This window comes from Aethalodelphis obliquidens, unplaced genomic scaffold, assembly GCF_003676395.1.
Source record: "Aethalodelphis obliquidens isolate GAN/ISIS:26980383/991018 unplaced genomic scaffold, ASM367639v1 scaffold129, whole genome shotgun sequence".
NCBI classification, from domain to species: Eukaryota; Metazoa; Chordata; class Mammalia; order Artiodactyla; family Delphinidae; genus Aethalodelphis; species Aethalodelphis obliquidens.
This window is the reverse complement of record NW_020838073.1, coordinates 678,763-705,600: the sequence shown is the minus strand read 5'-3', so window position 1 is coordinate 705,600 and position 26,838 is coordinate 678,763. Positions and strand designations below refer to the sequence as shown.

Below are 26,838 nucleotides of genomic sequence, written 5' to 3'. Positions count from 1 at the left end.
ATAATTTGGCAAGTTTTTCCTTAGTGGTACATAAATTATGGTGATGTCTTATCATCAGTGGTGTCTGCTATTTGATGAACTAGGACACTTGTAGGGAATTATACATCTAGGTATTGTTCCCCTGCATCACTTTTTGAATCTATCGCCTGTTTGTTAGGTCTTTTTCTACTGCTCTGCCACTCATCACACTGCAGCCATGTGCTGGCCTCTAGGGTCTTTTCCCGAACACCTGAGTGAGGGCCTCCGGACCAGCTGCTCCCAAGCCTGGGAGCTCACATGGCTCCTTCAGGTCTCAGCTTAAATGTCACTCCCTTTCAGACACTTGTTGACCATCCAGTTGAAATCAGCTCTATGGCCCAGAAACATTTCCTATCCTATTACCCAGTTCTATGATCATCAAAGCACTTTCTGTGATATTTTCAATTATTTGTCTCTTTCCTCACTAACGCATAAGCTCCAGGAGAATAGAGCTCTGGCCTATCTTGTTCAACACAATATTGCAGCACTTGGAATAGAGCCTGACACCAAGCAGGTGCTCAAATATTTCTAGAAAGAAGACTTCAGGAAAATAGTTACCCTATGGACACAATATCTAGTCATTTAGCAAGGTAGTATGTTTCAAATTTATAAAGAACATTGCTTCCTTATTTTCCTATGGAAAAGAATCTCATCTCTATAAATCATTTTGTTGGGAAGATCCATTTCTGATCACTATCCAGTTAAATATAATTTCAGAAATACACTAATGGCATAAACTAAGAATAATTTCCATAGCAGGGAACAATTCATACCATCCTTAATTTATGTGTACATATTCCAAACCTACCTACTCTCGACCAGAACTGATATCAAACAGGTGGCAAACTAGGAGGAAAAGAAAAAGGTTGTTTCAAAAAATGCAAGAGTGTGATTACCTTCAACTTTTTAAATTTAAAGAAGAGTAGTCATCTCTTCCAAAGGAAAGATGAAACTAAAGTTACTGTTTATACTTATAAATTTCCCCCAGCCCAATTCAAAAAATTAACTGAAATAAAGTTTGCAGAACATCTAACAAGAACGATAATGAATACCTGTCCATTTCTTTAATACTTACATTTTACATATATGACAAAAGGATAAAATAAGAAGGCTGAAATTCTGAAAAACTGTAAATTTCTGCTTTTTTTAATTGAAAAAAAGCCCACGATTCTTTGGGAGGTGATACAAGAGTGTTTGTTTTCCGGTCAGATCATAATTTCTACAATTTCTGTAATAACCATAAATTCCAAGGGTTCCCATTCTCCCCACCCCAATTCACTTTTGGCACCTATATGTGAAATATCACTTCTGAAAAATGGGGAAAAGTATGCTGAGCACTAGGTTTTTATGGCTGTCCTCCTTTGCTCATGAAAAATTTTCTGACTGCTGAATTCAGAATATTGACACAAGAAAGACAATATCTCATCCATAAAAATCTTTGTCTAACTAACGAGATGGCTGTCTCAGAAACAAATTTATATTAGAAACAGCAGCCAGTTCTCAGAGGTAAAGGGGCAGTGGCGTCTCCACTTCTGAATTTACTGAGCAATTCTATGAGAGGTAGCAGGTGTCTGGCACAGGCTCTGGCTTCATGAGTTTAGAACACAATCTTAAGTCATCACGTTCTTCAGAGGAACTTGGGCTACACTGAAAGAAACAAAAGAAAAGGTCCTCTCAGCCTGCACCAGGAGGAGTGGGTCAGGACAGAGCGTGGGTTGCGGATGGAGAAGGAGGGCCCTGACCTTATGACTGGCAATTACGAGAGGATTTAGCCAAAGGACTTCGTTTTAAAATTCTGATTAGAAAAGTATATCATTTATACAGTGTATTGCTCTTGAGTCCTCATGTCGCTTATTAAAAAAGAAGCTCCTACACAAAAATCAGAATGCCACAGGAGAAAAGCGGCCAACACAGACTATAACTGGCTGATACTTAACTACGAAGGGTACAACTCTTCCTTCTTTCCTATTGAGAAGGATTTCTGGGCTTGGTGTTGATCTGTTTGGCCCCATTCAACTTTATTTTTTTAGCTCTGCTTCAGATCCACAGGGTATGGCCAAGAGACCCCCAAAAATCTCCGAATTTTCCAGCGTCATTAGAACCTAATGGATGTTTCTGAGAACTACTGTTGAGCTGACAAGGGTGGGGGTAGCCTCACCCCACCCTCGCCTCCCAAGACCTAATAAAATAAGACACTTTTATTTCAAAACAAAAGACGCTATGTTACAAAACTGGGGGAAAAGTAAGAAGTTAGGAAAGTCCTTCTTAATTAACACTTGGCTAACGCCTGCCTGTAGCACTACATACGTGGCTTATTTTAGGAAGGAAAAGAGGGAGGAAACTCTGAAACCTCCCGACAGAGGAGCCATCCCATTGCACAGTCAAGGGCTTATTTCTTCTGCCAGCCACTGGTTCACAAATATTTTCCCCATTTACAGAAGCGTGTGTGAATGAGGTTGGGGAGAGCAGGGAACAGGCCGAGAGGTCGACTGGAGTCTTGGCTTGAGGAACCTGCCCTCTGTCCTTAGTGGCGAGCGACATGGTCCAGCACCCTGGCCTTCACAGTAAACAACATCTTTCTTTAAAAGTTTTCTTGTTCTTGCTGCTTTTCTTGCCGTTCTTGTCTTTGTTTTCTGACATCTTCTTTGCTCTGATCTCTCTCATGAGGTCAAAGAACACCTGGGGTGGGGAGGAAGGGGTGAAAAGAACAAGGAAGAAAAAGCCATTTAGTGATCTAATGAAGCAATTCGACCAAGCAGGATATGTAATTACAGTTTAAAGTATATATATAAAGCCAAATGTATTCTTAAAAACCATGGGCCATCAAAAACAAAAGGTCTAGGGCTTCCCTGGTGGCGTGGTGGTTAAAAGTCCGCCTGCCAATGCAGGGGACACAGGTTTGAGCCCTGGTCCGGGAAGATCCCACATGCCGCAGAGCAACTAAGCCCATGCGCCACAACTACTGAGCCTATGCTCTAGAGCCCGCGTGCCACAACAACCGAAACCTGTGAGCCTAGAGCCCACACTCCATAACAAGAGAAGCCACCGCAATGAGAAGCCCGCGCACCGCAACGAAGACCCAATGCAGCCAAAAATAAAAATTAATTAATTTTTTAAAAACCCCCAAAAACAAAAGGTCTAGAGCAGAAGAGAACAACTAACGTTAGAAACGTATTCTAATTCCACAAAGGAAACCTCTCTGCTCACATCATACAACGGGTCAAGCTAAGGGCAGCAGCGTCATACCATTAGTACCACTCAGCAGCTTATTTCAAACTGATGAAACCTGTTCTGGGGATAAGTATGATGAAGGATGAAACATCACAGGACAGACCGACAACACTTAGAGACACCGAGAGTGACAACAGTCAGCAGGCGTCCTGGCTTCCAACCACGGGGACAGGGAAGGGAGGAGAGCGCCTCAGGGCCCCGCCACGTTCCGCCGAGCTGAGGAGTCCTGCCCTGAGCCTAAAGGCACGAGCGCCATCACGTAGGACGGCTTCGCAGCCTAACCCCGACGGCAGACTCAGATTGGGGAACGTGGCAGGTGGGGCGGAGGAGGGGATGCAGCTTGAACAAACAATGGGGCCCCCGACGCAGGGCAGGGGGGCGGAGGGGCAGAGGGGGTGTCACCCTCCCCACGTCTGCCCCTCCCTGCCCCGCTCCGCGCGATGTCAGCTGCAGGGGCTTCATCAACAGCTGATGAGACGTGTCATTGAATGCCAGCATGCTATCAGTTGTCACAGTGGCCTGGGTTTTGCCCCCTGCTACCAGTAACCACGCCCGGGTACCGACTACATGCCAGCAGCCAAAGTACGCCTCCTACAAAGAAAGACTTGAGATTTCTCACAGAGAAGACGGAAAGCGTGAGACTGAGTGTAGCCTTTGACCTTTGGACGTTTGCGCAGAACAGGCTCCTGTTACTTTCTAAAGGAAAGCGAGACGGGGCTTTCTGAGTGGGGACTCCACGAGCCCTCACCACTAGCTCAGGGTGCAGGAAAGGACCCCCCCAAACTGCATCAGGCTGGCCTAAGCACCCCTTTCCTTCAGCCTCTCAGGAAAGCACCCCCTCCCCCATAACAGGGACCGTGAACAGCTTCGAATGTCGCCGGTTTTTCCTTGTCCTAGCAGCACAAGGCAGGCGGAGGGAGGGGAAGGAAGGGCGTGTGTCCAGCTTCACGTGATGCCCAAGCTGTTCATCGCCAACCTCCTTTCCTGTGACCTGTTCACAGCGAACACAACGCTGCCCGGCATCAGCTTCTGCTGGTTCCCGTTTGGCAGGTCCGGCCGGTCCCGGGCAGGAAGGGGAGGTGACAAGCCGGTGTGACAGCTCCCACCCCCCAGGTCGGCTGTTCCAAGCCCGGAAAGTCTTCCTGATTTTTTAAAAATAAACTGCACGACTGGACTTCCTGTGTGTTTTCTAATTCTACAGCTAGAAAACAATTTGATAGAAACGGAAAGATTTGGAAATGCACAAGAATCAACGTAAGAGCTGAGACAGCAATCAAAACGGAGCTGCCGAGTGAACCTGCGTCGCGTGGCGGATGCAGCTTAACAGACTGAATTGTTGGAGAGGCTTCCAAGCAGACGCCTTCCAACACCAGCGTCCTTCCAGCAACCCCGCAGGCTGAAGTGACACCTGGTTTCAAATCCCTTCCTCCTCAGGTGAGAAGCAAAGGAGAAAGGAGAGGGGATGTGAGGGACTCAGGTGCTGCCCAGACGGCGCAGACGCGTCCACGGCTTGGCTGCAAAGCGACGCGCGTCGGTCTAACGGGAACCCAGGCCGTGACGGCAGAGAGACGACCTCAGCTTTTAGATCCGGGGCAACCGATTTGAACTTCAGCTTTTTAAAAGAAGGCCTCACAATCGCAATCACTGGAAGGTGGGTTTTCCAACCATCGGTGTTCAGCACTGTCAAGGTCATCCTTTCCTTCACTTCAGAGATTTGAACGAAAAACTACGCTGGGGGTGGAGAAGAGGGGAGAGGTCCCTGGACGCAGAGACGAAGTTATAAAGACTGGACCCCTTGGCTCTGCCGGTGGGCAGGGAGGCGAAGAGAACAAACCTACCCAACCCGCCAGCGAGGGCAAAATGAAGGGCCCCCGAGGCGCCGGCCGCTGAGGCCACGAGGGCAGGGTCTGTGGAGGCCGCGCCCTCCCCGTGCCGCTTGTGTGACGCCAGGACCCCCGCGAGGTGCCCCCCCCCGGCTCCCCAGGACCAGCAGGGGGGAGCGGGGCCCACCTTGTCCACGTTGGCCCGCGTCTTGGCTGAGGTCTCCACGTACTGCACGCCCCACTCCTCGGCCTTGGCCCTGGCCTCCTCCAGCGGCACCTGCCTCCGCTCCTGCAGGTCAGACTTGTTCCCCGCCACCAGCAGCGGGACTTTATCTTCTTCTGCCTTAACACGGAGGATCTGTTCCCTGGGTGACAGGTCAAGAAGAAGGCGGCTGAGCAGGCCAGGCCGGGCGCCGGTCCCCCCACAGGCGGGCCGCTGGCCCAGGCCCGTCCCCAGGGGGCACCGCTCCAGCCCGTGGCCAGCCAGCGGCTGCAGGCTCTGCTCCCAGCTTGCTGCGCCCCAGGGACGCGGGTGCTCGCTACGGACGCGGGTCTGGGGGCTTCCCTGGAGGTCCAGTGGTTAGGCCTCCGCGCTCCCAATGCATGGCGTCCGGGTTCCATCCCGGTGGGGGAACTACGATCTCGCATGCGGCATGGTGTGGCCAAGAATAAAATGAACAGCAAAACGGGAGAAAAGTTCTTAAAAAAAAAAAACAACAACGCAGGTTTCTGGGCCCAGGAGCAGATATGTGGGCAGGAGCCCAGGATTCTGCATTTCAACAGCATCCCCAATTTAGGCTTCGGCCAAAAAACAAAACAAAGGAGAAACCTGGGACCCTGTGTGGTAGAAACCAGATGAAAGAAGTATCTTCATATACGAAATGCTTAATAATGCCCCTGGGGGAAAAAAAAGTCTGATTTCTTTGTGAGAATGAAAGCCATGAAACCCAGGGATTTTCATATGGTCTGTTAGCAGACCGTGAAATCAATGCAGTGGGACAAAAACCGGTGATTCTTTTTCCTCAGTCAAGTAGAATATTACAGAGAAGCAAAGCAACATTCGAGGGACGCTCACAGTAAAGGTAAGTACGGTTTTGTGCCACTCCTGCTTCAACTCTGTCTGCACCTGTGCACCCCGCCCGCGCCCAGGTCTGTGAGGCAGGAGCCCTACTTCAACATGCCTTATTTTTCTACTACAAAGTGGGGGGAAAAAATGAAATACTATAAGGCCTATGGAAAAGTACTTCAAAAACATCTTCTCTAAAATAACTGCTACCTGTAGCACATTAAAGTTTACCTCTACTAAAAATAATCAGCTACCTAAAATCATTTTGGAAAAACAGAGTATTCAAGAAGTTAAACATTCCGCTTCCATTATTTTGAACCAGGGGGAACCTGCCTACTTCTGTATTCCCACACATTCCCAAAAGAGACCCCTTCAAAAACGTATTTGGTGGGGACTTGCACTGACTTTTATATAATATGGGGTGACATTTCATAATAATAAAAACGTTTAAATTTTTTCCCATACAGTCGATTTCACTACCAGATATCAATTTTTTACAATTGGGGTGTAGTGGACTTACAGTGTCATGTTAGTTTCAGGTGTGCAGCACAGTGACGCAGTTACACATATACACGCATCCCTTCTTTTTCAGATTCTTCACCCTTATAGGTTATTACAAGATAGCGAATAGAGTTGGCTGTGCTGTACAGCAGGTCCTTGTTGGTTCTCTACTTTGTATGCAGACTGTGTGTCTGTTAATCCCAAGCTCCTGATTTATCCCCCCCCTTTAAGCAAAATCAAAATTAAGCAGATGCTTGAAACCTGTCTCTGAGGAGCTTTGCCACACTCTGCATTTCACAGGGGTCAAAGAGCGTGCACTATGCTTAGAAGTTAGTGATCAGTATACATGGTGAACAGTAAAAACTGATCACATTCTGGCTCCTTAGTCTTGCAGAGCCGTGACTAATCACCTCATTGATAAACATATTGAACAAGAAACAGGAGTACCAAGCTCTGGTCTCTTGTAACAAGCCTAAAAGTTTCAAGGAAGAGAGGGTGTACTGACATTTTGTTTTATGTTGGAGGCTTTCCGTTTGGAAGATAAATGCAGAAATGCTGTTTTACAACTGCTAACAGGCATGAAGCAACTGAGTTTAAGCGTAAGGGCTCCGAGGATCTACCCACATCCGTCTGCTTCCAGCACCGTGGGAAACCGGGGCAGCCTGGGGCTTTTATCGAACTTCCCAGAGTTCAAGCCACAAGCACTAACTTCCCCTTCCTTTTTCTTTTAGGTCATCACCTGTCCTTTCTCTTCTTTCATAATAACCAAAACCCTCCTCCCAGGAGGAGGTAAGGAGGCACGAGCGTATCTGTGTGTGTGCAGTGAGTGGGGGCACAGCCAGCACTTCCTTAATGGGTGACTCACGGGGCCGATGGGAAACCCAAGGCTCCGGACGGGGAAGAAAACAGGGCGGTGAGTGCATCCATCCTGTTCGGTCCTCAAGAAGGCGTAACAGCAGGATCGTGTAGATGCAAAGCCAACTAGGCACACGTGGACTATAGCCACTTACAGAAGCTTCTCGGTACATCAGGAAGAGCTACGAATAACAGGATTTCTCACAGGGAGTCCTAGCCGGCTAACAGCTCACGACACACACACCACAGCCGCCGAGAATTGCGTCGTCCGCCCTCGGGAGGCTTGGGGCCACGAAGACAACAACTGAGGCTCGCCTGACTCCTCTCTCTGCCCGTCTCCCCCGAGGCCGCTCCTGAGCGCTGCCCCCCCACCCCCGCCCACCGATGCTCCTTCCACATCCTGGGGGGACCTTTAGCTTCCTCGTTCTCACCTTGGGCTGATGACCTTCATTTCTGACCAGAACTTGCTAAAGAATGAAAAAAGATTACTGGTTGTTTTTTTCCTTTTTAGTTCCCTATTAGACTCTAGTTCTGGTTCTTAGAATGAAAAGTCACCTGGGGACTTCCCTGGCGGTCCAGCGCTTAGGACTCGGCACTTCCACTGCACGGGTTTGATCCCTGGTCGGGGAACTAAGATCCCACACGCCACACAGTGCGGCCAAAAAATAAATAAAAAGTCACCTGGATGGATCTGTTTCTAAGGAGGGGGATGAAAACGCACAAGTGTATAAGAGAGATGGGAAAAGGATGGGGAAAGAGAGAGACCCTTCCCACTAGAATCCCTGGGAGTACTAGGCCCACACAGCTCACTATTTCTTTGTAACAAAATGAACTTCAAGGATCTCGACATACCGCGATGTTAAATAAATTACAGCGGTGGATACTCACCTTGTGCCCACACAGTGAGAAGAGCCTGGGGCCGCCACACCATGAAGGGTTCTCCTTAGGAAATCTAAGTCTAACGTGTCATTTTATTTCATCTCATCAACAAGAGCATTTTCAGGTAAAGAGACAGAACGCTAAGGACACTTGCCCTGGGTCACAGTACCGTGACAGGGCGGGGACTCAGACCCCCCGGGTCTATGTGACCCTGAAGCCGGTGCTTTCTGCCCCACTTGAGCTAATGTCCCCAAGGGAGCAGCACACGGTCACTCTGACCCAAGGCGTCCACTCTGCCGACATCTGAGGTTTCAGAAGCCTCAGAGTAGAGCAGAGCTGTTGCTTTTCTAGCAAAATTGGGAAAAAGATAAAGATCGTTAACGCTTACCAACCCCTGCCTCTCGGGATTTACATGAAAACAAAACTACCGGCTCGGCTCTTGGCTGTATGGAACGGCTTCGTCCTCTCGAGGAACAACAGATCCTTAAGATCATTTACATGTGGAAGTTACAAACCTGAGAAGCCCAAAGAGAGCGTAACAAATGACGAGCTATAAAGTGCCAAGATCCAAAAAGCCCCAGCAAGCTCTTCAGAGAGACTTCGTCCTGAGACGCACTCCACTCAGCCCCAAACTCCTTCCCAGGCTGCCATGAACGGAAGGCAGAGGGCCCCCCGGACGCACCTGAACTCGGCAGTGGCTGTGAATGACTCGTGCTCGGTGATGGAAAACACGAGGAGGAAGCCCTCCCCACTCCGGAAGTAGTTGTCGCGAATGGCCGCGTAGTCCTCCTGTCCGGCTGTGTCCAGGATGTCTATCTGGACCTCCTCCCCGTCCAGGACCACCTTCTTCCTGTAACTGTCAGCCTTGGTAGGTTCATAGTCCTCCACGAACTGGGCAAACGGACGACACGATTAGCAGGTAGCAAAGTTCTAAGACAAAGAACAGCTGCCAAAACAGTTTCAATATATGGGTGCTTTGCTTATCATCAACCGCGGCTTTACTGAGCGCTGAGGATCATCACACCACGTGTGAGGCACTAAGGATACAGAGAGCTCCTTAGCTAGTGCTTCTTTGTTGCTTCCAACTCCACCATTTGTTATTTTGTTTTTAAACAATAAGAACAGATATCCCCATTTTACAGATGAGAAGAGACCAAGCAGAGGGCAGAACGCTTGGCAATATTCTTGTCAGTATAAAATTACAGTTAAACACTGGCAAGGGTAAGAAACGGGAGCTCTTATTCATAATCAACAGAATTATAAAACTCATCTGAAAAGTAACTGGTCAAGAGGTACTCAGAAGCTTAAATAACAATACAACATGAAAATCTCCAAATGGGTCAAAGATTAAATGTTAAGAATAAAACCCTCAAGTACTAGAAGAAAACATGGGTGAAATCCCTTTATTACCTTGAAGTAGGGAAGGCCTTTTTAACTATGACTCAAAATCCAGAAGCCATGTAAGGAAAAATTGATAAATTAGACTACATAAAAAGTTTTAAAACTTCTGTATGACACAACACGCTATAAACAAAGACAAATGACAAGCAGGGAAAAAGTACTTAAACCCATATCATAGAGAACTATATATTAACTAGAAACAGGGAGGAAAAAAAGATCAACAAGCCGATGGGAAAAAGTGGCAACAGACATAAACAATTCACAGAAAAATACACACATATGATGTTAAACATGAAAAGATGCTCATCCTCACTAATAAAGAAAATGGTAACTACATGGAGATACCATTTTTCACCTACCAGACTGGCAAAAATCCCAAAGTGTGACAACACACCTCTTGCACATTGCTAATGGCAGGAGACAGCAGCACAGTCTGTACGGAGACCAACATGGCGACACCTAGTCGAGCGAGAGAAGCAGTCCTCCTCCTAGGGATCTAATCTACAGACACACCTGCACAGCAACATACAAGGGCATCCGCTGCGGCACCACGCGCAGCAGCAAAAGATGAAAAAGCACCCAAATGCCCAGGACGGGGGTCCACAGAATGCAATACTATGCAGCTATAAAAGACGAGGGAAAACACACCCTGGGAAGACAAAACAAAACAGATTTAAAAGCTGTTAAACAGGAAAACTGAAGCAATGAACGTAAATGAATATTATATTGGTAATGTAACCCGACAGAGAAAGAATTAATCCAAGAGACTTTAAAAAAGAATATTTGGATAGAATACATCCCACTAAAAGAGACTAAGGACAAAAAAAATTCAAAGAAATGTTGAACTTCCCTCAGTGGTTATATTATTCAGTAGCAATGATATGAATATTTCAAAGTTATTTTCTTTATATTGCATTATACATAAAATAAGTAATTATTTTAATGATAGTATAAGTCAAGATATTCAGGGAAAAAAGTTAATGATAGCAATGTACTATTAAACTTGAATTCATGCAGGTATAACTGGATATCTCCACATGTCAAAGAATGAAGCTGGATCCCTACTTCACATCACATACAAAAACTAACACAAAATGGATCAAAGACCTAAATGCAAGAGCTGAAACTATAAACTCCTAGAAGGAAACGTAAGGTGGAAATCTTCATGACCTTGGATTTAGCAACGCATTCTTAGATATGACACCAAAAGCACAAGCAACAAAAGGAAAAAATACATAAATTGGACTTTATCAAAATTTTAAAATTTCATGCCTCAAAGGACACCACCAAGAAAGTCAAAAGACAACCCACAGAATAGCAGAAAATATCTGAAAAGCATGTATCTAATAAGGAACTTGTACCCAGAATATACAAATTAACTCTTAAAACTCAATAATAAAAAGACAGTTTTAACATTAAATGAAATTAAATGCCACTTTAAAAATAGGCAAAGAAAAAAAAAACAAACGAAGAAAAAATAGACAAAGGATCTGAACAGACATTTCTCCAAAGAAGATATACAAATGGCCAATAAGCACATGAAAAGATGCTCAGCATCATTAGTCGTTAGGCAAATGCCAATCAAAACCATGAGATGTCATTTTACACCCATTAGGATGCTATAATCAAAATGATGGACAAAGGCTTCCCTGGTGGCACAGTGGTTGAGAGTCCGCCTGCCGATGCAGGGGATGCGGGTGTGTGCCCCAGTCCGGGAAGATCCCACATGCTGCGGAGCGGCTGGGCCCGTGAGCCATGGCCGCTGAGCCTGCGCGTCCGGAGCCTGTGCTCCACAACGGGAGAGGCCACAACAGTGAGAGGCCCGCGTACCGCAAAAAAAAAAAAAAAAAAAGATGGCCGATAACAAGATTGGCGAGATGGCAGAGAAATCAGAACCATCATACGTTGTAAAACAGTGCAGCTGCCATGGAAAACACGGCCTTTCTGTAGTTCCCACAAAGTTAAACACAGAGTTACCATATAATCCAGGAAATTTCCCACTTAGGTGCACACCCAAGAGATTCTGACATGTCTACACAAAAACTTGTAGATGAATGTTCACAGCAACATTGCTCATAATGGCCAAAGGTAGAGACAATCCAAATATCTATCAATTGACAAATGGATACAGAAAACGTGACATATCCAGGCACTGGAGTATTATTCAGTCATAAAAAGTAAGGAAGTACTGATCCATGCTATAACGTGGATGAACCTTGACAAATTATGGTTGGTAAAAGAAGCCAGACACAAAATACCACATAATATATGAGTCTATTTATATGAAACATCCAGGACAGACGAAGCTATGGAAACAGAAGATCTGTGGTGGAGAGGGACTGCCCGTGGGTAAGGGGTGTCCTTCTGGGGGGTGAGAATGTTCTGGAAGTAGTGGTGACGGTTGCACAATTCTGTGAACATACTACAAACCACTGAACTGTACGCTTAAAAGGGTCTATTTTATGATGTGAGTTACATCTCAGTTTTTTTTAAGCATGAAGCACTGATACAGCTATAACATGGATGAACTTTCAAAACGTGATGCTCAGTGAGAGAAGCCAGACATAAAGGTCACACACTGTCTGATTCCACGTATGTAAAATGCCCAGAACAGCACATCCATAGAAACAGAAAGCAGTTGCCAGGCTGGGGGCCGGGGGGTGAGGTGGTAATGAGGAATGGCTGCTACAGTGCAGGGCTCTTCTTTTTGGGGTGATACAAATGTTCTACGATTTCATTGTGGTGATGGCCGCACATCTGTGTGAATACACTAAAAATCACTGAATGGTTCACTTTAAAAATGTGAATTTCAGGGTACGTGAATTCTTCATAAAGCTAGCATTTAAATTTTTTAAAAATTTAAAAATCGAGTTGAAAATATCGATATGAACTTATGGACCCTCTGAAGGACCTTGTGTTGTCAATCAATAGCTACTAATTCAAGTGATTTTAAATCTAAAGATAACCTAATACTAAAACTAAAGAGGGTACTTCCCTGGTGGCACAGTGGTTAAGAATCCGCCTGCCAATGCAGGGGACACGGGTTCGAGCCCTGGTCCAGGAAGATCCCACATGCCACGGAGCAGCTAAGCCCGTGTGCCACAACTACTGAGTACGCGCGCCACAACTACAGAGCCTGCGCTCTAGAGCCCACAAGCCACAACTACTGAGACCATGTGCCACAACTACTGAAACCCGCGCGCCTAGAGCCCGTGCTCCGCAACAAGAGGAGCCACCGCAATGAGAAGCCTGCGCACCGCAACGAAGAGCAGCCCCCGCTCGCCGCAACTAGAGAAAGCCTGCGTGCAGCAACGGAGACCCAACGCAGCCAAAAATACATGAATTAATTAATTTGAAAAATAAATAAAACTCAAGAGTCTCTTACACTCATATAACAATCTTAAAATAGAGAAAATATGAAAATTTGCCTATGCTTCACAGCAGTGTCCTCCTGTTAACGTCCTTCCAGAGAGACAAATACATGACCACCCCAAAAACACCACCGCAACACCCAGTGCGAAGGTCTCCATACACCCTAAAGCACCTCGGCTGCCTGCTCCTGCACTTCCAAGGATGAAGCAGCAAGAGTCCCACCCGCTCCTTTAACGCTGGAAGTCAGAACGTCCCCCATACGGCAGCGGGGTGATGCGTCCGCGCCGGGGAAGGGCGCTCACTGTGGGAGCTTAGATCACAGCCTTGGCATCTCCATTCCTTGTTAGCAGGAGCCACCGCGCCGGCTTGCAGGGCTGCCGTGATCCGCCGCAGACGCCCACACACGCGGTCTAAGCCCAGCCTCTCACGCCTTCCTCGCGAGCGTGGCTGCTGCCCGAACCAACCGTGGCCAGCCTCACCTCACCGGCACAGGCAGGCAGCTAAGCAGTCTTCGAGTGCATCAGGCCAGGGGTTCCAAGGGCCAGCGCTCCCTCTGCCTCACTGGCAGTCCCTTCCCATCTTTCTAAGTCAGAACTTAGACAAAAATAAGGACTTGCGAGGCTGTGGCTGCTCCCGTGATCCAACTTTCCTGGAGATTCCACCACAGAAGCTGAAAGGTTTTTTTTAAACAAAGGGCAAAGCACTGGACCAAGAACAAAGGGTCCGAGTGGCTCGGGAGGTGTCAGCCAACCCGCACCCCGAGCACGGGACTGTTTCCTTTTCTCTGGCCTCCCGGACAGGGGGAGCCACCGCTCCTCGGAACTGCTGGCAGAGCTTCAGGAAAAGAACGACTCGGCTGCAGCTCCAGAGGGATTTGGTAAAGGAGCCCCGGGTGAGTCTGCAATCAGCTGGGCTTGGCCGTCACCCCTGAGGTCTCTTCAAGCTTCACAACTGTGATTCTAGAGCCAGACCCTTCAACCTCGCAGCCACTAGCCAGACACCAGGGGCTCAGCAGCCACAGGTGTTGGACAGCACAGACACAGAACACCCCCTGCATCACAGAAGGTTCTAGCGGGCAGCACCGTTAGGGGAATCGACACGAGCACTGCATCTCTCTTCTGCTGCTGCTGTGCTCTTATTTTACCATTCCCTCAATCCTTCAACAACTGCTGCTTTCTGGTCCCCACATACGTTAGCCATGGGAAACAGAGACTAAGGCCAAGCACAGCTTCCCCTTGGTTCTCTGAAGGAACCAGGAAGAAGAGAAAAAGCTCTTGACTCTTCTGCAGCTCCTCCCCTCCCTCTTGCTGTACACACAGAAACATACACAGGGAAAGTGACACATCCCGTCCAGACTGCCCTGGTCTCCTGCGGTGTCAGCCACCAGGCCAGACAGGATGGCTCCAACCTCACCGCGGAGTCGGGCTCGGGGCCCGAACGCGCTCTCAGATTTGGCACCCGGGGCCCCTCGGTCACCGCGTGGTGGAGCAGCCTCCCCTTCCCTGACGTGGCTCCGGCCAGGACGCCCCCCAGACAGCAGCGCGACAGACCTTCCGGTCTGGACGACTCTCCCGTGTGGGACCCTCCGGCACACTGCAGCACCCCAGCAGCATCCCCGGCCTCCACCCACTGGCGGCCAGTCACATCCCCCCATTGTGACAGCCCCAAATGTCCCCAGACACTGCCCGTCATTCAGCGGTGGGGGCAGGACACACAGAATCCCCCCCATCTCCATTAACGCCTGCTCTTCTAACCACGTCTCCCATGCTTTGATTCCTCTCCTCCCTGTCCCTTCCTCCCCAGCCCCTGTTACAGAAGGAAAATAAGGAATCTTTAGGAAGCAAGTCACATTTTTAAGGAAAAACAAATAAAGACTTCCAAGGCAGATTTTGTAACTTGCCTCTCTTCTTTTATGCAGAAACGTTTGGCGTGGGCTTCTCTGGTGGCGCGGTGGTTATGAATCCGCTTGCCAATGCAGGGGACACGGGTTTGAGCCCTGGTCAGGGAAGATCCCACATACCCTGGAGCAACTCAGCCCCTGAGCCACAACTACTGAAGCCCGCAGGCCCTAGAGCCCGCGCTCTGCAACAAGAGAAGCCACCGTAATGAGAAGCCTGCGCACCACAACGAAGAGTAGCCCCCGCTCGCTGCAACTAGAGAAAGCCCAGGCAGCAATGAAGACCCAACGCAGCCAATAAATAAATAAGCTAAAAAAAAAAAAAGTTTGGCGTAAATTAAACAGATTCTGCTAGATTTCCCCACTTTGGCCCCTAGTGTAAAATAAAGAAAAACAACCCTCCAAAACAAAAGTATATAAATGCTGAAGAGGGTGTGGAGGAACGGGAACCCTCCTACACTGTTGGTGGGAACGTAGACTGGTGCAGCCACTGTGGAGAACAGTACGGAGGTTCCTTAAAAAACTAAAAATAGAGCCGCCATATGACCCAGCAGTCCCACTCCCGGGCATATATCCAGAGAAAACTCTAATTCAAAAAGATACATGCACCCCTGTGTTCATAGCAGCACTATTTACAATAACCATAAAAAAGAATGAAATAATGCCATTCGCAGCAACATGGGTGGAGCCTAGGTTCTCATACTAAGTGAAGTCAGTCAGAAAGAGAAAGACAAATACCATATGATATCGCTCTTATGTGGAATCTAAAATATGGCACAAATGAACGTGTCTATGAAACAGAAACACCCTCACGGACGGAGAGAACAGACCTGCCAAGGGGGAGGGAGGGTAGGAGAGGGATGGATTGCAAGTTTGGGATTAGTAGATGTAAACTATTATCTAGAGGATGGATAAACAACAAGGTCCTACTGTAGAGCACAGGGAACTCTATCCAATATCCTGTGATGAACTGTAATGGAAAAGAATATAAAAAAAGAATGTATATATACGTATGACTGAATCACTTTGCTGTACAGCAGAAATTAGCACAACATTGTAAATCAACTAGACTTCAATTAAAAAAGAAAAAAAAGAAATTGGTCATGTAGAAGCATACAAACAAAAAGTTTCTCATGATAAGATACAGTGGGGTGTGACCCGGAGGAGATGGTCCGGAGGTTTTGGGTTTGGTCTGAAGCTTATTCATTGCAGGGCCCTCTTTTAAGAAAAGAATACAAGATTACACATATAATGGTAAATACAAAAATGATTCTCGAGAAGGAGAAAAGAACTTATAATTCATTACACAGTTTTTAAAATACACAAATACTCTGGTGAACCAACCCTCCGGGGCCCCTCGATGGGTCACGCCCTCGAACGGCATTCTCCGCTTGAGCGCACAAGACCCTGAGGCTGGCTTGCAACCAACAGCGTACAGGCAGCGTGATGACACGACCCCAGGACCACGTTTTTGTGTGGAAGGATCCGTCTTAGCTACCAGACACCTCCCTGCTGGCCGGGGAGAGGCAAGCGGCCAGGGGAAGAGCTGTCTACAGAAAGGGCCACGCGGCAGAGAACTGGGGGCGACCTCCAGCAGCCGGGGCCCCGTCCTGCACCCGCCAGCAGTCCGCGGGCTGGCAGGAGGCCGGACACCCTCCCCACAGCCTGAGACCCGGGGCAGCACCACGCTCAGCTGGGCCAGACTCCTGGAAACTGGAGGTGACGGATGTCCGTGTGGGGATCCGTTCCATGGCAATACTACAAATACCACTCGCACCCCAAATCCGGCAGAAAGCAGTCTTGCTCGTTGAGTGCTGACACACCTCTGCGATACCGTCCTACTCTGTTAGCGGTATGCGTCTGAACCATCTCGTCAGATGCCAGGGATACTGAAGCACTGGGTTGGCCAAGAAGCGCGTTCCGGGCCACTGCAAGATGGTCTGAAACGCCCGAACGCACTGTTTGGCCAAGCCGACGTTGCCTACAGAGAATTGAAAAATAGTTCCGTCCTTCCTCTAGCACAGCTGGTCCGAGCTTTTCTTTCATGACGGTTTAGCGAGGTTTCTTCGGCTTCACGACTAGGTGACGTTCCTAGTAAGGGTGGTTTGGGAACGACTGGCAAATTCAGGCCCTGCATCCGTCTTCCCTGTAAGGAGCCGTGAGGCCTGGAAAAACCTTCCAGACTGGCCTCTGACACCGCGTTTGGAGCCGCTGCCCACTCACTTGCCGTGCCGGGCACCTTGGACACAGCCCTCCCCGCGCCCCCATCACAAGGCCAGGGCCCCTGCTAACTGCATCCTTAAGTCGGCTTCCCTTGGCCACATCCCAAAATGTCACGGTCACTGCAGCACACCCTGTGTGGCAGGAAGCTGGACGGGGCGGAGCCTGGTGGAAAGAGGGTCATCTTAGCTGATCGTGGTGACAGTGTCCTCTGCCGCAAATTCTGGAAGGCACGAGCCGCGCAAAGAGGGTGCCAGCGAGAGGCCCCGAGGCGCCGGCTCTGGTCTGGACACGCTGCTGCACTACCAGCCATGGCCGTCAAGCAGGGACACCTGTTTCCACAGGCGTCAAGCCTGTGCCGTCGCACTGGACTCGGCATCAGCGCCGTCACCCCCAGGAAGTGATGCAAGCTTGGGGCTTTAGCTTGAACCGGGGGGATCAGAGCAAGGAGAAGAGATGGGGCTCCTAGGGCAGCTCAGCTGTCACCTTCAGTGCCTGTATGGGTTGGCTGTGACAGCTACGCATCTGGCCCGCCCTTTCGACACCTCCCCCCAGCTCCTGTCATAATACAATGACGGAAGCGATGCGAGCAGGGACTCCGCGTGTCCCCGCCTGAGCCGAAATGACTCGCCTAACATCAGCAGTGCAGCTCTTCCCCTGGTGAGAACCCCCTGGAAAGCTACTCAGAAGCCACCGTAGCACAGTTTGCCCCATGACCCAGATGAGCCCCAGGGAATGGGCCCAGGGACGCAGCTGGAGGAGGGACGTGGCGACAGCAGGCCCGACGGGGAGGCGTGTCTTACCTCATCATACATGAACTGCAAGGTCAGGGCCGACTTGCCCACCCCTCCACTGCCAACCATGATCACCTTGTGAAGGGCCAGGGAGCTCTGGCTCTTGCTCTTGTTTGCGGCCATCCTGCTGGGTTTCTGCGAAACGCGGCCAGAGGACCCAGACGAAGAGCTGCCAAGGAAGAAGACAGACTCAGAGGCGGTCTGGTTCCACCCAAAGGAAATGACATGACAGCCCCCCAGAAAAGCCTGACCCAGACGTTCCACCAGAGAGGTCATTCTCCCAGGCTCCAGGCCCCCCAGGCACTGCCGAGTCACAAACCAGAGCTGAGCCGACCAGAGGGAAAGTGAGACGAGAGAAGAATCGGGCGTGCGCACCCGACGCCCCATCACGGGGGGTGGGGGAGGGTGGCCCACCAAACCCGCACGCCCTCGACAGGGCCGCAGGGGGCGGCGAGCCACGCAGAGACCCCCGCGCCAGCTGTGCCACGGGGGCCGCTCAGGGCCCCAGCATCTCTGTACCCTCGCTCCCTCCCCGCCCCTCCAACACACCCACAGGCCCTCCCAGCGGACCAGGGTGGGCTCTGAAAAGGGGTGAGCCCTGCTTTTAATAATCAGCATCCCTTCGCGACACAGGACAGTTAAAAGGAAGACAACTAAATTATTTATTCCACGTTGATTTACATTAAGAACTAAATGAGGCAGACTTTTCCAACACAACAATCCATTACTCAAAATCAGTTTAGCCTCATCAGAAGTGAGATAAAGTGAGTAGAACAGAGCAATCTTCGTGGTGGGGCAAGAGAAAGTATTCTCAGTAAGCACATTTAACAGGTACCTGAAACTTGGCATCTAACTAGCCTGACAAGCTTTTGCACAGCAAAGGAAACCATAAACAAAACAGAAAGACAGAATTTTCTCCCTTACAGAATGGGAGAAAATATTTGAAAATAGATGCAACCGACAAGGGATTAATTTCCAAAATTTAGAAACAACTCATACAACTCAAGATCAAGAAAAAACAACCGACCCAATCCAAAAATGGGCAGAAGACCTAACTAGACCTTTCTCCAAAGAAGACATACAGATGGCCAACAAACACATGAAAAAATGCTCAACATCACTAATTATTAGAGAAATGCAAATCACAACTACAACGAGGTATCACCTCACACGATTCAGAAACGGCCATCAAAAATTCTACAAACAATCAATGCTGCAGAGGGTGTGGAGAAAAGGGAACACTCTGGCACTGCTGGTGGGAATGTTAAGTTGTGGCAGCCACTATGGAGAACGCTATGGAGGGTCCTTAAAAACTGAAAATAGAGCTACCATAAGCTCCTGCATAACCCAAGTGCCAATTTTTATTTTAAACGATTTTTATGGAAAATCTCTCTCACAGATGCCACAGCGTAAGGAAAAAGGGCATGGGCTCGGGCATGTCACGGGCCCAAGTCTGGCTCTGCCATTCGTGAGATGTGGGACCTGGACACTAGTTAGTTATTCAGTTTCTCTAAGCCAGTTTTCTTATTTGCAGACACAAGTAAACCACCACCCACCCTGCAGGATTTTTCTGAGTATTAAATGAGATAACACATGTGAAAGATTGAAGCCCTGTGCCTAGCATATAACAGGAACTTAAAAAGGCTGGTTTCCTTCCTATCTCATTTTAAGAGAATTTCTTTTCTTATTAGACACGATGGGCACCTATTTCTGACAAAGTAACTTGAAAATACCGCCAGTAGAAAAAAAAAAAATACACACACACCATTGCATGACAGAAACAACAACATTTTAAATCAGTGATCCCAGCCCCGGTGGCACAAGGAGATCCCTGGGCAGTTTTAAAAACATCCCCAGAGATTCTCATGGAGTTTGGTCTGGGATGCCTGGGATCGGAGCCTGGGCATGAGAACATCTAAAAGCTTCCCAGGTGATGACAGTAGACCTCCAAGGTTGAGAACTTCTATGAAATGCACAGCTGGGCTCAAAAAAAATCCCAATGCTGGGGAGAAAAAAAATCAGAGCTGATATTTCTGTGGTCCTAGGTGGTTGCTGCTCTGGGTAACTTAGGATTTAACACACACACAAGTCAGTCCCTCAGGGACACCAAGAGCCTCGAAGGAATGCACCTTCAGGTAAAGAATGGACGAGTAGGACTTCCCTGGTGGCGCAGTGGTTAAGAACCCGCCTGCCAATGCAGGGGACACGGGTTCGAGCCCTGGTCCGCGAGGATCCCACATGCTGCAGAGCAATGAAGCCTGTGCGCCACAACTACTGAGCCTGCGCTCTAGAGCCCGTGAGCCACAACTACCGAAGCCCACGTGCCACAACTACTGAAGCCCGCGTGCCACAACTACTGAAGCCCACAAGCCACAGCTACTGAGCCTCTGGTCCGCAACAAGAGGAGCAATGAGAAGCCCGCGCCCAGCAACGAAGAAGACCCAACACAGCCAAAAATTAAATAAATAAATAAATATATTTTTTAAAAAAAAAGAATGGACGAGCAAAACATCGGTCCACTGTTGGGGAGGAAGAGATTCCCTCTGCCTTCCTAGGCTCTTCTTTCTGGTCTGGGAATTAAACTGACATGAAACAGATTAACAGGAGAAAATCCAGCAAAGTCTAGTAACATGTGGACCCGGGAGAGACCCAGACAACCTGAGTACCTTGTTCAGACGGCCGAAGCCCTCACCTTGGATACCGTCCTCGCCCAAAGCAGAAGAGGATGTTGAGGATGGGCAGAGTCGGTTGTGAGAGGTGACCAGGGAAGGCCGGGTAAACAAGGGCAAGGTTCTTCAAGTCCTTACCTTCTCCGCCCCTAGGAGCTGCTAGAGATTCAGTCGTCCTCGTGTCCTGGTACAGCGAGGGGGACGCCCTTACATAGGGACATTCCCCTGGTAAATGTCCCTGTCTCTTACAAAACGGTGACTCCTACTTGGTTTTCAGAATTTCTTCTACGCCTGCTGTTTCCCGGAAAATAACCAGCTTAAAACTATTAATATGCCAAAGAGACCTATTCTGGGACGGTACCTGCTCCCCTACAGCACCAACAGCGGAGGACAGCAAGGAAGCATGTCTGCCCGAGCCCTGGCCGTAGGAAAGTGTGCCCTGAAGCTGTGACCGCAGCACTCCCCCAAAGCCAGGAAGCAACATAACAAGTAACCCCAGGCTGCTCAGGGTGCTAGGCTACAACCTCTGCGGGGGGACGCAGTGAAGACGGCTCAGGATTCCTACAACCAAAGCCCACGGATAGGGGCCCACAGCTGCGACCTCCGAGACACCTAAGGAAATACCCACCAGGAGGGTCGGCGTCCGTAACAAGTAGGACTTCTCAGGCAGCCGCCATAAAGAGCATCATTTGATCATTTTTAACAAAGGCAGAGGCAAAATGTGGGGAAACTGCATTATCAGGAGGCCAAGAGTTGAACAAGAATCACTCTGAATGTCTACAATCCTTTTTTAAGTATTTAAAATGAAAAGGAATAGGGGAGGAAAAACAAACCCACCTTGGTTCATTGGCTGGGGCCCTGAAAATCAGGCTGACGAGAGACTGATTAAGGAGAGAAAAACAAACAGAGGCTTCTGAACAGGCGCATCTCACAACCACACAGGAGAGCGCAGTGGTGGCGGCCCCACGGGGTGGTGGGACTCGGGTTCACAGAGCATCTTAACCAATGAACAACGAATGCTGCAGGGAAGTGACAAGACAAGGGAGGGGGCCTTGCACTTCCGGGAGGGGGAAACTGACGCAGGGTGCGGGCTGTGAGCAAGGGGCGTTACCCCGATTCCTCGGGGGCCTCCTCTGGGTGCTTAAGGATCGCCCCGCCCTTCCTGGTGGAGAGGGGAAGGTAGAGCTTTTCTTTGTGTCTGTTCCTTTGCAGTTGCTTTCAGCTCAAAATAATCCTCATGTCAAAGTGGCATCTTTTGGGGTGACATATTCTGACCCCCCCTTCGGTGCTCAGTAGAAAATTTAGAAAATACACAAAACTATCTTAAAAAATAAGAGAAAAATCCTGTCACCCAGAGATATTCGGTATTACAGCGTTACTTCCTGCCCGTAATTTAATCTGTATATTCTTATATTTTAATCCATATACTCCTATATTTAACATCTTTCTGAGATCATACGTATGTAGTTTTGCATGTTATTTTTCACGTAGTATAGCTACCTGTCTTCTTAAGCAGTGAAGACTGACCATACTCGTAGCTTTCCCGGGTGATTCAAGGATCATCATCACTATGGAAACCAGTCGTGTGACCCGCTGCTCTGGGTGGGATCACTTGTGTGCTGGCTCCCCCAAGCTGGACCCTCTGTCCACTCTCCCTTTTCTAATGACGTGCTTTTTAATAAGCCTTCTAAGCAATTAACTAGATAATTAAGCACATTTGAATTGTGACTAAAATAGGGTAAGTGGGATGAGAAGCCGGCCTCCCCCGAAGGCTCAGGAAGGCGAAGCTGCTTTGGGCCTAATTTCTGGTCCACAGCTGCCACCACAGGGCCGAGGTCAGTGCCTGAGGCTGGAAACTCCAGACCACCAACCCCTCACAGGATTTCTCCGAAGCAGCCTTGCTTCCATGAATTATTAGAGTTGTATGAAAATGGAGAAATCCTTTTCCAGATTAGGGGCAGGGGTGCTTTCAAACACATGTAGACATCTAACTCTGAGCTGTTATTTTCAAAACACAAAGTCAGCTTCCCTAGAAGAAACCACAATAAATGGATTGAAGACTGTTCAACAAATCCACAGATATTTGCCAAAATATCTGTGCTCAAAGCTCAACAACTGAAACAACCATGGTGGTTCTTTCCAGTCTGTACAACCCATGAGCACTTGACACGCGGAGGGCAAGGCAGGAGAGTCAGCCTGGACCGATCCTGGAAACTGCAAACCTCCAGGCTCCTGAACTGGAGATGATAACCCCCTATTTGTTTAGACCATTCTGAGTCTATTGTTACTTGTGCCGAAAGCATTCCAGAAACAGTCTTTGCACTCCAGAAACTCAAAGTCCAGTGATTAGTTACAGAAGATTAGTCGGCGATTATAGTATGGCTGACAAATTCTACGGCAGAAGTATCCAAGGGCTCTGGGGTCACAGAGGAGGGACATCTAGATCAGAGCAGGTCAGGGGATGCTCTTACAGGGAGAACCGAGATGTGAAGGAGGCAGCTGCAGAGGAGGAGGAATACCAGGAAGAAAACAAGTCAGTGAGGCTCAGGAATGTCACGTCGACAACTTAATGTTTATAACAGATGTGCCTTGCCCATAAACATGTTCTTAAAGAATAACACAGCTATCCCTACCCTGAACATTTTATTAGCAAAAGTTCCAAGTTTTCAGAAAAGTAGAAAGAGCTGCACAGTGAACCCACATTCGCAGCCCTGGATTCTACCATCAACATGTCACTCCATTTGCTTTATCACAAACCCAGGCATCGGGCCTCCCTTGACCCACCCATCAGTCCATCTTACTTTTTGACGTGTTTCCACGGAAACTGCAGACATCAGTACATGCCATCCCTCACTTCAGCAGACATCCATTGTTTACAAAGCAATTATACTTCTCCCAGAACCATCTCCGAGGGGCTTGCAAACCTCTTAATCTCTTCCAAGAACTCTTTGGGTTCATCGCCAGTACACAAAAGCCACAACACAGACCTTCCAACAAGGGGAATCGGGGCCCATAACGCCAAGTTCTGGCAGGCTCACACCTTACAGTCAGAAGTTTTTCATCGGGGACTTGGGAGACACACCAACAGACACCCTTTAATACGTCTCTACTACCTACCGACTGGAAAGCTCTATAGTGGGCTTCGTTTTTGTCCAAAAAAAACATTTAAACACTACTCTGTGCTAAGCTGTGCATCTCTGCCCTTAGAAAACGCAATCTCCTAAGGAAAGATGTATAAACAAAGCATGGAAATAGAACTGCCCATATGCAGTGATAAAGACGCTACAAGGTCTGATGGAAAGCATGATGAACTCTGGGAAAAGAAGATCCAGAAAGGCTTCGACATGGAGTCCAAGTTCACTCAGCAGAGGGGCTGAGAGAGCGAAGCTTCCCACGCATAACGGAAGGCGTGCAAAGCAACAGAGGCATGAAGCGTCCTGGCGGGTCCGGTATCACGTGACATGGAAGCGCAGGTATGGGGTGGGGAAGTGACAGGGCGTCGCATCTCAAAAGATAGATTGTTCATCTACAAATGAGCCTAAAATGCTGTCTGAAGAAACCTATCCTAGAGAAAGCAGGGAGCCCCTGCGGGTGGGTCCCCCAGCCCAACCTAACTGTAAGGCATGGGGTAAGAATGAACACGTACCCTCCCGTACAGAACACCAAGACAGCTTCATTTAGGTGGCTTGGCAAGGAGGCAGAAGAGCCGGGAAATGGTTTTCCTACGTGATGTTCCATAGGACACACTAATGTTAGAGGGGGCTCTCCACCACCAAGCACTGATTCAAACACAAGAACACATGTTCCCCTGAGAAGCAACATTCTGAAAGCAAATCACGGTCTAGATACAGGAACCATGCAAATGTGTGTGGTTTCTACTGCCCCCCAATCCCATGGGCGAATACAGTCATTAGTCTTGCGTTCAACTTAAGCTGGGAGAGAACAAATCAGTAGGTAGAGTCAACCTTGTCTGTATCAGAGGGTTGTCATGAAAATCAAATGAGAATTTGAAAAGGTAGAAAAAAAGTACTCTTCAGTCCTCATAAAATTCATCTGTCCTGGGTAACATGGTACACAAAAGCACATGGGAAATGATCAAACACTGTACATGTGCAAAGAATTGCACTTAGCACTTTTTCTCCAGATAATATGACTTGAAGGTGGTAACCTGGATATTACTAATAGGCCATAATCATAATACGTAAGTCTCTTAGAATATTATTCAAGTTTTTAGTCCTTTAAATCATCAAAATGGAAGACAATCCTAAATCTGGGACAATCTGAGCACCAAAATAATTACGGACAGTAATGAAAACAAACCACTGAAAAACAAGGGATTCGTGAATCCAAACCTAGAGTAAATATTAAACAAAGCAAGGGAGACAGGAGGGCTCCTGCTTAGAGTAGAACACCAAAGGCGGACTGATAAACATACAGGGTGGGAAAGTGAAAAAAAACCCAACGTTTTGCAGCTACCAGAGTGAAGACCGGTTCAGGCGGGAATCGCTAGTAAGACGCTAAAGCTAAAGGGGAGATTTACAGGAGGAACAGGACACTTTTCATGGCCTTAAAGCATCTCCACAGATTGTTTATGAATCACACTCTGCATTTTAACAAGCAGCACTATCCTAAGGGTCAAGACAAATCCCCACTGTTTACCACTTCCTGTTACGATCCCAATCAGGAACAACCCGATCTGAATTCGGTCATGAAGGACCCTCCCTCCCAAAAAACCAGCACTCTCAAATATGAAGGAACACAGGAAAAGGACGGCAGGGGGTGTAAATGCTGAATAATGACAAAGAAAAGCACAGTGACACTGTCTACTCAGGGGACATCATTTCCCTTAACACTGAAAGTCGACATGCAGCCTTCCTATTTCCTAGCACCTTACACCAAATTATACATCGTTGTGACAAAATGACTATATACATGAGTGCGCACGTGTGTGAGAATACGAATTGACAGCACTGAACCCCTACATCCCTATCCTTTTAATGACACGACACAAACTTGTGGTTATTTGTAAACCGTCTCACACACACTCCCTGGACAGATAGGTAGGTAGTGTCTTATTCCTATGTGTGCCTCCAGGGCCTGCGGTGAATCAGAGACCTAGAAATGCCCAGAGGATGGGTAAAGAATGAATGAACGCTGAGGGAAGAGTTTGAAGAAACTCTTAATATGAGGACATATTTTAAATAATTTTCCATAACGCGTACTATGGCACATTTCTCATCCACGTTCCATTAAGGAAATGTCTCCTGATTGTTCTATTGTCAACACTGATTCTAGAAGGTAAGCAATTAAAGTGGCAGCCCTCCTCAGAGGTTCTTTTTGTAGTTTAGCAATAAATGCTGTTAGCTACAAAAATAATAATTTCTAAATGCACACCTGTGCAAGCACAGGCACACACACATGCTCAGAAGCCAAGTTGAAGAGATGGGGCAAAGATGGACAATTAAAGATCAATAAAGATAATAACTGCAATGGACCAAAACACATCTAATTTGTTCACAATGAAACTAAGAAAGCACCTATTCGTCACCTTGAGAGGACAAGTGAAACAACTCATTATTTTAAAAATTGGTAAATTAAATCTTTGAGATCCGCCTGCCGATGCAGGGGACACGGGTTCGTGCCCCGGTCCGGGAAGATCCCACATGCCGCGGAGCGGCTGCACCCGTGAGCCATGGCCGCTGAGCCTGCGCGTCCGAAGCCTGTGCTCCGCAACGGGAGAGGCCACAACAGTGAGAGGCCCGCGTACCGCAAAAAAACAACAAAAAAAAAAGGTAAATTAAGGGAAAGAATTAAAAAGGTATCTTGCTTCTCCTATGTAAACTGTACTAACTGGTGACCAATAATAGATGAAGCAAAGTTTCCCTTTACAAAATAGTCTAACTAATCAAGGGATGATGGAATTGGGGCTATCACCATTTTGCAACCCCTCATGAGTTAAGAAATCTAATATCAATGGCTGCTAACATTACAAAAAGAGACAACCTGACATCTTGAAAAAGACACATAATTATCAATGATGTAGTCCTGACAAAAAAGCTTCTAAACCTAACTACTGATTTAGCAGAGGTGCAGGAGACAGGAAAATGCTGAA

At 48.0% G+C, this 26,838-nt stretch overlaps 1 protein-coding gene across 9 annotated transcripts in view; it reads right to left on the bottom strand.

The window, feature by feature from the left end:
* Window positions 1-1,067: 1,067 nt before the first annotated feature.
* Window positions 1,068-26,838, bottom strand: part of RALB (RAS like proto-oncogene B) — a 60,390-nt gene continuing 34,619 nt past the window's right edge. For 4 of the 9 annotated variants that reach the window (XM_027099191.1, XM_027099192.1, XM_027099190.1 and 1 more), the window contains exons 2-5: window positions 18,067-18,226; window positions 9,056-9,264; window positions 5,260-5,437; window positions 1,068-2,697 (exon numbers count right to left, since the gene is read on the bottom strand). In XM_027099191.1, coding sequence (XP_026954992.1) covers window positions 2,578-2,697; window positions 5,260-5,437; window positions 9,056-9,264; window positions 18,067-18,180 — 621 coding nt within the window. In that variant the 5' untranslated portion in view covers window positions 18,181-18,226 and the 3' untranslated portion in view covers window positions 1,068-2,577. The other 5 variants (XM_027099188.1, XM_027099187.1, XM_027099186.1 and 2 more) reach the window with 5 other exon arrangements.